The following is a 17,500-nucleotide window of genomic DNA, read 5'->3' on the forward strand; positions in this document are numbered from 1 at the left end:
AAACAAGTCTTATGCAATAACCTTCAATACACTGTGAGTATGGGTGTCCAAAGTCTTATTTATTTATCTATTTACTTATTCTAGTTAGTTTTTTTTTTTGCTATCCACCAATCATAACACCTACTTCAAGTAATGAGGAATCTGTACACATCTTAAATATTTTAAAGATATAGATCATTAAAGGCGTAAACAAGTCTCATTTAATATCCTTCAATAAATCGTGAAAATGGGTGTCTAAACTCTTATTCATTTATTTTTTTACTTATTTTATCTATTTTCTTTATCCACCAATCGTAACACCTACTTTAAGTAATAAGGAATATCCAATTTAATACAGAATTCGGTTATTGATCCTCTGTAAGCGGATATAAGCTAAAAGTGCCCTTCATATATAGGCCTAAGATATTTTCCCTGTGTAGTGAACTGAAATTTTCCATATAGCCTGACGCTGGTAGTTTCATAGACGGCAGGGGGAATTTATATACATTTTAGTGCAAATCACAAACTTGAATACTACTGGCTAACCTTAAAATTCTCTGTCCAGTTTTACAAAAAACTAAATCATTCGTCATATTCGGGGGTGGGATTCTATTTTTGAAAAGGTTTGTAGTTTGTTAAATGCAGGGAGAAATTTATAAAATGCCAAATGAAATTATGTCATTTCCATAAATACTTGGCCGAGCAATCAGCAGTCTCTCTCTCTCTCTCTCTCTCTCTCTCTCTCTCTCTCTCTCTCTCTCTCTCTCTCTATATATATATATATATATATATATATATATATATATATATATATATATATATATATATATATATATATATATATATATATATATATATATATATATATATATATATATATGTACACGACCTCTTCAGTTTGCAAAATGTTTGAGGAAATGAACAGTGAAGAGGTCATATATATAAAAGATAACATGACCTCTTCACTTCTATATTTCTCTAAACACTTTGAATACATTTTCACTGTATACCTTCAATCCACAGGTTATTCAAAAATATTCTAGCGATTTACAAGTTAAGAGGTTATTCTAGCTACGACGCAGGGCCGGTGAGGGTGGTTGTGTTCAACTATTTTTACATTCATTTTCATTTTTATAAATGGTATGGAAATGCCAAGTGTATGATTATCTCTTTCAGTGTGCTCTGTGACATAAATAAACTAAACATTTACCATGTATAAAAACAAATGGATCTCATCCTTACTGCTTTTTTTTCTTCCCTTTTTTTTCCTGAAAAGGACTCTACAATAAAAATTGGTCTTCCTAATTGCAGGCAACAAAGCTAACAGGTCTAGTATGCCGCTTGTATAAACAGTCATAAATAAACGCAATATTTTTTTTTCCACTTTAATCAAAAAGTAGATCTGCTATTGTTGGCGTTAAATGGAATCCTACGATCTCCTGCCAAAGACGAACTGATGTCGCAGAATCTGCTCAAGATGACTTAAGATGGTCATATAGCATGTCATATAGAAAAGAAAATATATCCAAACGTCATGATTCCTTCTTTTGGAAATTAAGCAAAGTCCAACTACAGAAGGCAGTCATGCGGAAGAGCTCTGCATCAATGGTCTTTTGATGTTATTTTCTCCAAAGAATTTCTGGAAAGGAGCTCCATCCACGAAATACCTTTGATGCATTTGCTTTTTGTGAAGAAGCATCTTCCCTAACATTCCGTTGCTATAAAGACTACGCATGCGTCCCAAAGTATTTCAGAAGCTGTATATATGCTCTAAGACGTGAATATATACCTGCAAAACTATGTGGCACAGTCACAAACCGCTCAGAGATGTTGATGATGTATTCTCTACAGTACAACGTACCTTTCAGAGAGTTGTGTCACTGACCATACTGTATTCAGTAATTACTCGGTCGTAGTAATTTACAACCATGATGGAAATATGCATGGGGCTAGCAACCTCATCCTAAAACAGTTTCTAAAAACAAGAAATGACAGTACCTTCTGTAGTCAAGAGAAGGGACGCATATTGAAAATACTGGACGTACTTTCCTCGAATCCCTAAATTCTAGATTCGACACTAGAGAGGAACAAACGTAACATATATATATATATATATATATATATATATATATATATATATATATATATATATATATATATATATATATATATAAATAATAGTTATATATTTATACATATACATACATACATATATATAGATGTGTGTGCGTATGTATATATACATAAAGAGAGAGTGAGAGCGAGAGAGAAACGTTGTTAATTTCTTGGTCTAGTTTTTTCTAAAAAGGATTACAATGGAAATCGATCCAAGCATATTGGTAAGCTCTCATTAAATACACTTGGAAATGTCTCCTTAAGTGGATATATTTACCCCTTTATCAATACTGAATTACTTCCAAAGCCTAATATGGAAATAATAATCATAATATGTAATACAACACAAGGCTTATAACAAACAAACGCCTGTCACTATTACGCCACAGCTTAATAACCTCTGGCCTAATTCACTTCAAAGACCTCATTAGGTTTGAGGTTAATTAAGTCATGGTTATTAAGTGGACACTTATGGCTCATTAAAATGCTACTGTCTACAGGGCCTCGAGAAAGCAAAGAATCCTTGAGATGACATATGTATGGAATGTAAAATGTTAGAGAATATGTAACGTAAGACATTTAAGCACCCATGGAAAATAACACCGCGGGAGAACAGAGACCTTTATAATTCAAACAATTAATTTTAAAAATGAGTAACGATGCTAACCGAAATATAACCGTTTTCTGTTCTCCACTCGTCTTTTTTATATGAACATGAAGTGTTTTATCCTTATATTACAGGATCACTGTATGTATGTATGTATGTATGTATGTATGTATGTATGTATGTATGTATGTATGTATGTATGTATGTATGTATATATATATATAAATGCATATATACATATATACGTGTATATATATATATATATATATATATATATATATATATATATATATATATATATATATATATATATATATATATATATATATATATATATATATATATATATATATATATATATATATAAATGTTTGTGTGCGCGTGGATGTCTGTGTTTTTATGAATTGTGATCTCTATCTAATTCACTTTCACTGCGTTGTTTATATAAGACAACCAGAAGGCTGATAAAAACATGTCTTAATCAATCATTAGCAAACACTGAAAAATCTTCAGTGATTGACAGGAATTAACAACTTGAAAATCTCCATTACACAATATCCTCCGTCTTCAGGTTTATCGAATTTGTGGTTTGAACAATCAAAAGGAAATTTCGTTCCACATAAACCGTCAGCATTTTACAAATACGTCTGAAGAAATGAATCTGACAGAGCAGAAACCTACTGTCAATGTTAGCTTGCAACCATTGACTTAGTTCTGTGTAGTTTAATCAGAATTTTCTTTTTATTTCTGTAAACAGTAGGCAATAGAGAAAATGGTATTTCCCAAGTGTCAAATCAGAAAAATGAACTCGCATTTCAGGTAGGTACTAATGTAAAGATAAAATGTTATGATAACGAAATCAAAGGAAAAATAATAATAATTCCATGGAAGAGATACAGATCATTCCCGCAATTCCGTAAACATCATGCTCATTCCAGGTTGGTCAAAAATCTATGGCCTCTGGACTCTCTTTCAACTCCGAAATTATATACTTCAAGTTTTTTTTATGAAAACATCATGTAATTTTTTTTTTTAAAAATCTTAAAAGATAAAACTCTACTATCGTTTGTGTCTCAACTTTGCACAATTCATCACCACACATACACGTGTAGTGACGATATGAATAGAGTTTACTTGACCTTATTAATTCTGCACGTTTCACATCCATAATTATGTTAATGAATTATACTAATTAAGAGACATAATCAGTTGTGCCTGCTCTAACTTCTACCGGATGATGATATTTTGAATACCACGTAGCCTTTATTTTTTAATAATCTTTTTACCATTATTTCATGTTCATTATAACAGCATCCTTGGTTAATTCCATCTCCTGTTTGGATAACAAAATGTCTGCTGAAAAGGTTATTAACCTCCTCCTCCTCTTCCTCGAATTGATAGAGAGATCCATTCAAGAGCAAGTTTTCCCTCATTATTGGATATAGAGAGTGTTACCCATCTGCTATCATCAAGTATTTGGGGATGGGGTTGTTCGCCCCCTTACCCTTCTACATCCTGGTCATGACAGACCAACGCCTTTATTATTTTTTTTTTATTTAAAAGTAAGCTTTTATTTTATTACGGCATCAATAACCTAGATGTTGTGACGCCAGTTTTAGTAACCATAAATCAATTACTCAATCATGACAGACTACATTCAACTAAATTTCTTTTCTTTCTTTATATCTCTAGCTGAAAACCCTTAAGGACAGAGTCAAACTACTATAAACTCAAGAGTTCTCCAAAGGTATATCATCCTGCAAAGAGAGACAAGTTAAAGGAAAAGGTGATAAACAAATAAATATGAGGGCATACAAAATAAAACCGATACACCTGAAATTCAGAAGACATCAGCAGACAGCAGGAATGAATTTGTTCCTCGCCTAAATATATGGAGAACGGAATATACAACAACTGCGATGGGCAAATTATTCCTCACTTTAGTTGTGGCCAAGATAAAACTCCTGAAAACTGAGGCCAACAGAGACTTAATGCATTTCTGTGCTTTGCAATAAGCCTCAATACCATGGTCTTAACATCTCCCCTCCCCTGAAAGCAATGCTTTCGAATTATCTACTATTGTTCATAACACATCTGCATAAAGCTTAACTTGATCTTATGTTGGTTTTACTTTAATTGCAAATAACCTAGCTTCAGAGAATATTTTTCCTCTATTTTAACAGCATATCGAAAGAGCGGTATCACACATGCTTATAAATCTATTAAGAACAAAACAATAATTTTATGGTTTTCTATTTTTTCATTATAATAAATTTTGTCGTTATATGTATGCTAGCTGACCAACCACGCCTGGCGGGGAAAACTCTGAATGACAACCAATAAACTCTCTCTCTCTCTCTCTCTCTCTCTCTCTCTCCTTTACTCTCTCTCCTTTCTATTTTCTATTTTCTCTCGAGAGAGCATCACCATTCATCTCAGCGACCTCGAAAACTATGGATTAGACACTAATATCTGTCATTTACGGTTATTTTTACATGACCCCTTTTCCACCCACACCCCACCCCTAATGGTGCCAGTGATGTCTTACTCCCACATTACTAAGTCTACGGGAAGAACCAGCCCTTTTCAGGGAAGCCCTTCTATCCCCCACGCCCTTTGGTTTAGTGATGTCTTACCCCCACAGTATTCTTTTCTAGATAGTAAGTCATATGTATAGCAAGTTTGGTTGAAATTGCTCAAAGCGTTTCAGAGTTATCCTGGAACATACACACACACATACATACGTACATACATCCATTTTTATATATAGAGACAGATATAAAATGTATGTATAAAACATTTAGTATTTCCTTAATAAATTACAAAACTCCCCTTGTTTAGTATGCATCTTTACAAAAGTTTATGGAAGTGGCTTCAGCTGAATATAATTGCATAAATGAAATTAAATGTCTCCTGGTACTAATGAGAAAGTTTTTTTATTTATTATAAGCAGGACATAGTACACCTCGCGCTTGAATGTCATTTACTATCAATACTACTTTTGCTATTACTGTGAATTTACAATAAATATAAGCATAACAACTAAAATGAAAGTAGAAATTACGAATGTCCCGGGAGATTTGTATCGAAATGTAACACCCAAAACTAATTGAATTAAATTCAAACGCAATATTGTTTTAAGCGGAACGCTCTACGCCCTAGACTATATAACATCGCTTTCGCCACTAAAGCTCACCAAATACTAATTACATTACGCAATGCTCCCGTTTCTATCCCGGTGGACAGCTCACCAGCGACGTGGCGACCGGAAGCCATTTCGGGTCATAATTGGCTCAACAGGAAAATGGAAGCAAAAAGGACACGAAGCTTTTAGTGTTACACGATACCAATGCCCAGAATTAAACAAGGGCCCAGTACTGGTCGGAGATTTTGAAGGGAGAATGTTCCAACTCCAGGGCGCTTGGGCGTGAATGAAAGATTTCCTTACAGGATTTAAGCTTTGTGATTTAGCGAGGAGCGGGTGTGCCTAGAAAACAATCTCCTGTTACGAGATATTCATTAGCTGCTGATAAACAGAATTACATTTGGAAGACAAAGTCAGTATCAGTAGGACGATTTTCGTTTACACCAAACGGTGTTTCTATAGTAATTTTGCGGATAAAAATAACAGATTTACGTCATTTCCAAACATTGTATCTCTCCCTTACACGATAAAACTCGGAGTTAAGTCAGCTATGCTATAATATACTTTTTGTGTAGTACATAATCAAAATGGAATAACGTTTCTCCGATAAAATTTCCATAGCTCATTAACACTTACGACTAAACATTTAAAGATATACAATGGGCCTATGTAATTAACCCTTTTCGCAAGTAACATTAATATGCGGTGCTCCGAATAACTTTCTTGTTATGCAGTAAATATATATTGAAATCAGTGCATCTGCCCTGGCCAGGATTCTAGGTGAATGAATAATTCCGTTTCCTCTCTGTCAAAACCAGAAGGCACAGGCTCGAAGCCTAGTTGGGTCAGATGCACCAATCATAGATGATTCCCTTTGGGCATAAATTATTCCCATGTACAGTTAACGTTAGAAAGTACATCAGCGCAGTGGATGCCAAGCACACTGAGAATTATGAATCAAACAGCATGGCCAGTACGATATTACTAAAGACCAAAGGAGAATTAATATGCTATGACAGTCAAAACTGCCTTCCACTTTGGGTTCGTAGTTTCCTGCTTCATCGTTTACCACGTTGGGACGGAAGAAAAACAATTAAAAACGTAAGCAAAAATGAGACAACATAAATAAAATATAAAAATATCACAAGTACATAAAATTTATGTGTTCATTCTGTATGAAATAAGAAGAAAATTTCAAAGCAAATCTACAGAACAGTTAATTGCATTTTCTGAATAATTTCTAATTAGGGCATTGACTTAACAACTTCCCTGTAAACAGCTATTTAAAAACGTATTCTTAAAGGAACTGAAGGGCGTTTCTTTCTGCTTACTTATATTGCACCTGAAAGAGGCTTACAGATAGGAAGGTATGCCAGACACTTGGGTATTATGCTGATTACACTCCTCTATTACAGGTTTATTTGGCTTGCAAACAAATAGTCGGCATTTGTATTTGATCCCGGTAAAGATATTGAGTTTTGCAGCCTGGGGGAATAGTTCAATAATTATTAACTACTACCTCACATATAATCTAAAGACACAAAGTGCTTCTTCTCGGTGGGAACTATACGGGAGACAACAATACCTCAATTATGAACAACAAAACGTTCAACAGCTGACACAAGAACTAATAATTTTTAAACGATTACAAAACTATATGATGTTTATTCAACTTTAACGATTAGCATATCATGGGCTAATAGAACGACTGCACGCATACGGGGCGATTTCTGTTTTTGAAATCATATGCCTGTGTGCGTCTATGTACGTGTATGTGTGTGTGTGTGAGGAGAGAGATAGGGCAGCCAAGACCAAGAGGAATAACTCGAGTATGATTAAGGTGTGAATATTCATCTTCAGTCTCTCTCTCTCTCTCTCTCTCTTTATGAATTTTATATATAAAATTTGCGGATCTTAAAACCATTACATTTTACATCAAGGCTTTCAAATATACAACTTAATCTTGTGTATTCAATGTTTTATGAACAATCTATGTTAAATTTTACTAAAATAAACTAAGACCGTTTTCCTTTACAAAAATAAATCACTCAGCGTTCATTAATTAAGTGTTGTCATAAGCAGACTGCTTAATGCCAACTGTCAAAGTGTCATATTAATGGTGCTCATGTGATTTATCTGGGTCGAACGAAAACAAAAATTACGTACACTTTCAACCACCCTCAATGATTTTTATGTATTTCATTAGATTTCGGAATTTTAATACTGAGATCATATTTTCCAAGAACAATTTCAAAGTAGTAAATATAAATTAAATCATGTGTTAATTTTTAGGTCATTTATAAGGCAGACGTGCCAGAACTCATTACATACCGAAGACGATATATAGTGCCCTCAGATGTGGCTGTGCTGTCATGGTGACATTTATTGATGTAGGGTTAAGAAACAGTATCTTAACGTCACCCCTTGAATCTAGAGATAATGACGGTGAGGCATTGAGAGGCCGGAGTGAGTGTCCCCATCAATTGCCTTTAAAGAAAATGGATTAAACTCATTATTAGAGGAGAAGGACGTGATCCCAACCCTTCTGTAATTTGGTTGAAAATTGGAAAAAACAAAAAGACAGTGAAAAAATACCTCCAATCACTAACGGAAATCTTTCGTTTGTGAATGTGAGTGTATGTATGTGTGTGTCTCAGATAATGTTTTCACTTTTATCTTCCCCTAAATGAATATTTGCAGATGAGTATATTATCATCAGAAGAGGATCAATCTTGATGTAGCTATAACATATGGAGCCCCATATCTTTTTTCTAGAGCGTTCATTGGCTTATGCTTTTTTAATCATGCTTTCTCAAATTGAACACCATTTAAGTATGCTGTTTTTTAATGAGCCTCCACCAGTTGTTTCTGTCTTGCACGGCTCATTTCATAATTGCTTCTGCTAAACCCGTCTTCCATTTTATTGGCAGCCTACCGTTTGCTTAAGTCATATTAATTAAATCGAGTAATGGACTCGCTCTGCAGATATGACAGATCTAACAAAAAATAATGAATACTTGTAGTTGATTAGTAATCGTAAGCACCACCAGTGGGATATTCACGAAATATACAGAAGCTCTCTAAGGATATGAAATAACGTCTACCAGAAATGACCACTCACTGTTACTTAGTAATCATACGCGCCGCTAATGGGGACCAGACACAATACCCACACGACCTCAACGATATAACAAACCCTGTACCAGAAGCCCCAAATGGATATGACAGAAGCGTAACATAAATGACTGCTTTATTTGATTAGTAAATGAAAAAACCACCGGTGTGGATACTGAAGCTCTGGAATGTAACAAAAGATATAACAACGATGATTACATGTACTTCTTAAATAATCGTAAAACTCTCCAGTGTAAATATAACTTAATGTGTAAAAATTGCGACAGAAATCACAATTTGTCGTTAATAAGTGATTGTAAGAAGTATCCAGTGAGGATAACTATACAATATGTAATTTCACGTCAGCGACGTAACTTAACAGACGGAAGGAGCCCACCGGTAAATACTCAAATTAGGAGTAAATCGTGTGTGTGTGTGTGTGTGTGTGTGTGTGTGTGTGTGTGCGCGAGCGAGCACTTTCGCGGCTATAAATTATTGTAAATATACATTTTTTCATCAGTTTCTCTTCTTTCCCATTGAAAATGCATTTGCAGAGAAGATTCTGCAGTTGTCGTAACAGGCTTTTCATGTTTTCAATTTATTACATTATCATACGCAACATAAATCCATGTTTTACTTCATTCACGCTTTTTACGAGCATTTCCATTTTACTTTTAGGTTTAACTTTACCTGATGTACACTGATACTGAAAATAGCATCCAGTATTCAGGAAAGCTTCCACATTCTTTACCAGTACACTGAGCCCCTTTCGGAAAGCTAAAGTTTCTTAATTTCTGTCTGGTGCCCTTCAATAGGACATTCTTCTACGCAAGAATGAACCAGTTCCTTTTAGTGATGACCAAACTGTTCCATTATAACTGTGCTCACATTCTGACGCTTTCCTTATACTGATGTTCGGGGTGTTTTGCGAGTTTGAAATAGAATTTAGAAAAAGGAAAAACCTATGCAATGATATGTTGTTCAAGATCTGCCTCTTTTGCCCAAGAAGAAACTCATTACAAAAATAAAGGCAAACAGAATAAAAAGGAAAAAGAATGAAGACTCCTAGCTTCCAAGAAGCATCAAAAACTGCATTCAACTCTTATATTTGCTGGAAGCCAGGCCCTTTTATGTACCGCTTCATTCATCTCTTCCTCACATTTACTCACTCGTGATTCGTGAATGACATGATGAGGTCCAACATTCGCTTTCACGCGAAGAAAGAGTCATCAAAAGACGACCCTTTCTTCGCTCTCTGTAGACAGGCGACGTGGGTGAATGATGGATAAGTTTGTACCACAGTTTGATGAACATGCCTCCAGACCATTCGCCCAGAATAATCTTGGTCACCGAGTCCGAGTTGCTTAAAAATAGCAAGATACCGACACCACACGAGATCCTCTTGCATATGGAATAGCAGGAGGATTTTCTTAAGTTGAGGAAGGATTTAAGATAAGAATAAATGCTTACAACAATTCATTTCTGGCAAACACCAATGGTTTATCTAACATTTTTTTTCTTTGAGAGAGAGAGAGTGAGGAAATGCAGTGTCTGAAAAAAAATCTTACGAGAAACTTTTTTTTATTAAAACAGATTCCTTGAGAAAGGATCTAAACACACATTCTGAAAAATTCACTTCACGCTTTAGGCACATAACTATTGTTAATAGCCCACATTATATATTCAATAAGCCTTTCTCTTTCACTCCCTTTCGTAGTGTAAATGGTTACGCCTGCAACTAAGAAACCGAACAACCAGCGTTCTATCCCCAGAAAACTTGAGAAGAAACGACATGGACATGTTCTCAAAAAATCCAGGAGAGGAAAATTCAGACGTGATTATACAAAAAACCTCTCTCTCTCTCTCTCTCTCTCTCTCTCTCTCTCATTTATGATAAAAAGTAAGCACTTTCATTACTTGAGATAAGGTACATCATGCCTGCATAAAAGTGAAGCGCATACTACAGTAAAGTCCCGTTATGATGAAGCATAAAGCTTTGCTACTGGCAAGTATGAATAATCAAGGCACACCTTAAATTTTCCAGATAAACGTATGAGAAAGGTTAAGGCGCAGTTAGACCGGATGGATGTCTTTACTACCTCAAGACCTCCAGCGGGTGTTTTTTCATTGTTATCTAAATTACACGCTTTTACTTTAGTAACTATACTATTCAGTAAATGGCACCATAGAAGAAGGAAGATGAAAATACACCCATCCTAGAAATGTAGATAAGTTAACAATGGACTAAGTAATTTAAATTCCCGTGAAATATTTCTATGCTTATTTTACCTCAAATGAGGAATTTAACAAAGGGAAGCACCCATGATTTACAAAAAGCATTTTTCATATATTCTTGTCTTTTCGTGTGTCAAAGGAGAACTGATGTCTTGAACTGGCATTTTGTTTAAGTAACGGATATTACGTTCAGTTTACTTATGTTGTAAAGGCCACATAACGACCTTATACATTCGTATCGCTAAACCTGGCAGATTACATCAGCAGAGTGGCCATGTCTTCGCAACCTAAGTACATACACTCACACTCTCTCACTTTCACGCGGTCTTTTGGACCTTCCTTCGCTCTCTGCAGGAAGGTGACGTGGGTTCATGACGAGTAAGTTTTTACAAGAGTTTGTTACACATTTCTCCGAGCCACTCGCCTAGAATAATCCTGGTGACCGAATCCGAGCTGCTTAAAATGTAAGACAAAAGCGCCACCACACGAGATCCTCTTATTATGAATTCTATTTTTTCTACTTCTTTAGCAACTGTGTGGATACTGCCGATTATCATTTTTATCATGTTATCTTATGTGTCTAGAATGTGTGTATTGTATTGTATTTGTATAATCCATGTATATGGCCCTGATCTGCAATAAAGATTATTATTATTATTATTATTATTATTATTATTATTATTATTATTATTATTATTATATGGAACAGCGGGAGGATTCTCTTCCGCTGCCTAAAGATCTAAGATAAGAATAAACACCAGTGGCAATAATTCATTAATGACAGACACCAATGGCCTATCTAATAGTATTTTTTCGTAGGAAATGGAGCGTCTGCTGAAGAAAAATCTCATGAGAAACTATTTTTTAAACAAAATTCATGAAACTGTATCTAAGTAAACATTATGAAGGTTTCTCGCAACTCTTTAGGCAAAACATAATTATTGTTAGTAGCACACATGCTATACTCAAAAAGCTTTTCTCTCTCCCTCTCCTTCGTAGCGTAAATGGTTGCGCCTAAAACTAACAAGTTGAATAACCAGCGTTCAATCCCCGAATATGGTGAGGAGTTACGAGACGGGAGTGTTCTAAAAAAAAATCCAGTATACCTCGCCTGACCTAAGCCGTGAGAATGAGAGAGACGAAAAAAATGATAAACAAAGAGAGAAACACACATGCGTGAGTATGCAATACAGCGTCAAAATGTAAATTACGAACATGGAATAGTCTCTCTCTCTCTCTCTCTCTCAAGACAAGAAGTCAGCACTTCAATACTTAGTGTTTTATGCCTGCGCAAAAGTGAAGTGCATACTACAGTAAATCCATACTATTTTGAAGCTTGAAGTATATAATTTTGCTACTGACAAATATAATTTATCATGGCAAGCCTTAGACTTTTTCAAGATAAAATTATGAGAGATGTTATGGAACATCAGCGCGGTTGGATGTCTTTACCACCGCAAGATCCACAGTGGGTATTTTAGTTTTCTTTAAAAGAAAACTACTGAGATGGCTAGTTGTCTGTCCGTCCGTCCGCATTTTTTTCTGTTCGCCCTCAGAGCTTAAAAACTACTGAGGCTAGAGGGCTGCATATTGGTATGTTGATCATCCACCCTCCAATCATCAAACATACCAAATTACAGCCCTCTAGCCTCACTAGTTTTTTTTATTTTATTTAGGGTTAAAGTTAGTCATTATCGTGCGTCTGCACTGCTATAGGTGCCAACAACACAGGCCACCACCGCGCCGTGGCTTAAAGTTTCAATCATACAGCATTATACGCTGTACAGAAAACTCGATCGCGCCGAAGAAACTTCGGCGCATCTTTTATTTGTTTTTCTTTTTATCTAAATTACAAAGCAAAAAATTTATTTGATCTCTATTAAGCAATCCTTCCCAATTGTCAAAATAACTATTACACTCCTTACTTAATTTAGTAATTTTATACAACACGCAGTAAATGCCACGGCTGAAGAGAGAAGAAAAAATACACCCATCACTATAATGACGTTTTCGTATACTTTCACGTCTTTGAGATGCAACAAAGAAAACAAATAACCTCTTGAATTGGCGTTTTATTAAAGTAAATTTATAATACGTGCAGTTACTTATGTAGTAAACACCACTTATAGACCTTATAGATTCAAATTGGTAAACCTAGTAGATTTCATCAAAAGAGCGGGCATGTCTTTGTACCTAGTACACACACACACACACACACACACACACACACTCTCTCTCTCTCCTTTTATCTGTGTGTATGTATGTGTGTATATATATATATATATATATATATATATATATATATATATATACACATACGTAATAGGCATATATTTTATATAATTTATATATAATATATATATATATATATATATATATATATATGTGTGTGTGTGTGTGTGTGTGTGTGTGTGTGTGTGTGTGTGTGTGTGTGTGTGAAGACAAACAGGCAGACATCACGTTTTACCTTGAACGAGATTTTCAGCAAGGACACTTTATATTCTTCAAAAGAATGTGTATATATTTATTACAAAATGGAGTTGTAAATGACCGATTTATGACTGACTATATTGCTAAGCAATGATAGCAACGGGTTAAGTTTGGTTCCCATTTTAATCTTGATAGCCCTTAAACAGTCTATTTTCTGTCAGTCTTTCAAGAGATCTACTTATTTCCATTTATATCTATTTTTTATTCAATGAATACATACATACATAGAGACAGAGAGAGAGAGAGAGAGAGAGAGAGAGAGAGAGAGAGAGAGAGAGAGGCTAAGTTTGGTGCCCATTTTAATCTCTGTAGCTCCTAAACTGCTCATTTTCTCTCAGGCTGTCAAATTGTCTATTTATCTCCATTTATAACTCTCTTTTCTTTAATGATTACATAGATAGATAGATAGATAGATAGATAGATAGATAGATAGATAGATAGATAGACAGATAGAGAGGGGAAAAATTTTGCATATTCTGTAATACCAGAGGCCTTCGTCGGGAGCATATGCCCCCTCAAAACATCAAAGGAATAATTAGAAAGGAACTGTGATCAAAAGGAAAAGGAAACCTATATAAAGACCTGATATTATAGACTATGAACCTCATTGGCGGACCATAATACCCTTGTTTTATATTAAGGGTAATGACTCTCTCTTATAAAGGTTTTTATTTAAGGAGTAGGCTCCTTTTGGTGTAATTCATAAGACGCCATCAAAAGACAATGAAAAATACACCAAGATGAAAAATGAATACATTCTTTATCGAAAAGTTCATACAAACGTCGAGAAGAAAAGAAAATAGAAAAATTAATTGCAGATAATTTTAGCTCACAAATAGGAAGCAATAAAACATTTTAATTACGAAGCGGCCTTTACCGCAAAATTAATCGGACTGGACAAGAGATCAGATTTTGAAGTCTCTCTCTCTCTCTCTCTCTCTCTCTCTCTCTCTATATATATATATATATATATATATATATATATATATATATATATATATAAATATATATATATATATATGTGTGTGTGTGTGTGTGTGTGTGTGTGTATAAATTGCAGATATATTTTATAGGAAGAAAAAGAAATAACGTGAAAATCGATAACCGCTTTGACTTCTACCCAATCAATGTACGGTGATTATCCTTATTTATTTCTTGCATGACTAAGATTTTATTATTTTTTTAAATAAAATGTTACTCAAAATCACGAACAGCAGAAAATGCGGACTTTTCTTTTCCATCTTAACGGTGACGGTATCGCAAATTTTACAAAAGGTCAATCTTACAAATACCTCTTGAGTCATGTAATTACGTTGTCAAAAGAAATTTCTGTTTGCTGTTTCAAAATATCTAGACGTTACAGGGGTGAAAAGGGTTAGATATTGTAAGCATTGCAAAATCTTTCGTCTTTTATCTTTAATATAAGGGGTGAGACCCCAGAAAAAGTCACTTTCTTATGTTTTTAATATATTAAAATTCCAACTTAGGACTTCATGAATTTTTAATACCCTAAGCAAAGAACTAAAAGGCTTACGAGGTTACCAACTGACCACGATATTGAAAAAAGGTCCCTCTTCCTCAAGGCCTTATGTACACTTGGAACAGCAAAGCTAAGTACTCATGAATAAAATTGTATGAAATTAAATTTATTCATCAATCTCTAATACATTTTCATTTCATACCATGTTAACCAATATATATGTTTGCAAAGTGGGGTTGAGAATTTGCCCCAAAAGCTGTACAGTTTTTATGGATTTATCATCTTGTCACTCAGTTGAGAGAGAGAGAGAGAGAGAGAGAGAGAGAGAGAGAGAGAGAGAGAGAGAGAGAGAGAGAGAGAGAGAGAGAGAGAGAGAGAAGTATCTTTAAAAATATAAAAAAAATTTTGAAACATGAAGTACTTCGGCTAATAAATAACAAAATGAACCTATTCTAGGAGCAAACATTCCTTTACAACATTGCCATAATAAACCATTTAACATATTTAAAAATTTACTCATAAATAAAAAAAACGACATCCAGGGGCTATAAATTCATGTATGAATTTAGCAAGTGTTATCACATTTTGACCTTTTATAATTTAACAAAAGCAAATGTAAAGTATCCGTCTTAAGTTTTCGTGGTCATTACGTACACGTTTCGTTTCTGGATATACAATATTACTGTTCAATGACAAATATAAAATGCGGCAAGGACATAATTATAATCCCTTGTTTTAAAATGTTTACATATTCATGAAGCTTGGAACTATAAAGAACATCACGTGATTATCCAGCGATCAATAATACAGTTTCTGTTCTTAAAACAGTTTTGGGTGCCTAATCCTAATTATATTACGTAAGTTTTATATAAACGCCAATTGCCGAGATATATAACGAGTTCCATGTATATTAATTTATTCTTTTTAATATATGTCGGAAGTCTATGGCCACTGGCAGATTGACAAATAATAGAAAAACACATTTATATGAACCCTTTGAAAAACTTACCTGTATCCAGAAGCCACGGTACAAGGAAAGCATCGAGAGCACTCGTCCAAGAGCGAAGGTTCGGTCTTGAGGGACGACCTCCTTCTGTACTGGCTCGTCCTCCTCAGGATGGAATTTTCGAAGGCCTGCGCTAAGGATTCCCTCCGAATGTGAGTCATGCTTCTGTTGGAGGGCCGACGTTCTGTCAACCCCTGCATGAAGCTCACGACCCGATTGGTGGGCGTCGAAGGTTCTGAGCTGTCCTCCGATTGGTTGAGAAAACTCACGGCCCTCAAGGTGGGTGTCGAGGGCTCAGAGCTCTCGGTGGAAGAGCCCACCAGGTTCTTCCTGCTGCTGCGACTGTTGCAGGAGCTCATGCTGCTTCCTGACCCTTCGCCCGCGGCGTTGGAATGCCAGGAAATGGAGGACATTCCACTGCCAAGTTACTGAGCAGGCGATTGCTTACCAGCAATTTCGAGGTAAATTATTCGGAAAACAGATTTTTCTTTTTAAACTAGGTAACGTCAGCAGCAATGGGTGGGAAACAGTCAAGTATATGCCATCCTTCAATTCAGAAAATAATGTCAGAAAGGCGACACACACTTGTGGAGAGGATTTTTTTTTTTTTTTTTTTTGTCCCTAAGGCATCACTGAGTACTTTCGGAATTTCACCACTGTAAGAAATATTCTTATGACAGAGAAACAGATACACACACACACACACACACACACACACACATATATATATATATATATATATATATATATATATATATATATATATATATATATATATATATATATATATAATATAAATAAATAAATAAATATATATATATATATATATATATATATATATATATATATATATATATATATATATATATATATATATATATATATCTCATCAAATTCAGGTATAAAAAAATTAGTTAAGTATTCCAAAAGGATTGAAAACTTTAAAAAAAACTATTCGAGAAATCTATCAACCATAACTGACCTATTAAATGGGGACTACGTGATGGACCAAGAAAAGGCCTATTGTAGACTTCCCAAAACGACTGAGCCTGTCTCATTTCCTATTCTGGAATGAGACTGCTAGTGTCATGTTTATCCAATCTAGAACTGCAATACACTATACTCAAATAACAAACAGGTACCTACAGTAATTAATAGCTTAGGTCAACAGAATCACGGTAAGTTTGGATAAAAGTGCTAATTTCTTCATCCTGGGATTCGAAAGTTCTATCATTACTAAGGGAAGCATTGGACCAAAACATACATACACACGCACAAACAATATATATATAAATATATATACATGCATACATACATAAATACATACAT

General features: G+C 34.6%; 1 protein-coding gene across 3 annotated transcripts in view; it reads right to left on the reverse strand.

Annotated features, from left to right (window-relative positions):
- Positions 1 to 17,500, reverse strand: part of LOC136837027 (Kv channel-interacting protein 1-like) — a 923,431-nt gene that overhangs the window by 615,973 nt on the left and 289,958 nt on the right. The window contains exon 1 of one of the 3 annotated variants that reach the window (XM_067101570.1): positions 16,175 to 16,874. The exons of 1 other annotated variant lie outside the window; for it this stretch is intronic. In XM_067101570.1, the coding sequence (XP_066957671.1) occupies positions 16,175 to 16,584 (410 nt within the window). In that variant the 5' untranslated portion in view covers positions 16,585 to 16,874. Of the gene's footprint in view, positions 1 to 16,174; positions 16,875 to 17,500 lie in introns of those variants that run through there. One more of the 3 variants, XM_067101569.1, reaches the window with a different exon arrangement.

Source organism: Macrobrachium rosenbergii, chromosome 57 (genome assembly GCF_040412425.1).
Source record: "Macrobrachium rosenbergii isolate ZJJX-2024 chromosome 57, ASM4041242v1, whole genome shotgun sequence".
NCBI lineage: Eukaryota > Metazoa > Arthropoda > Malacostraca > Decapoda > Palaemonidae > Macrobrachium > Macrobrachium rosenbergii.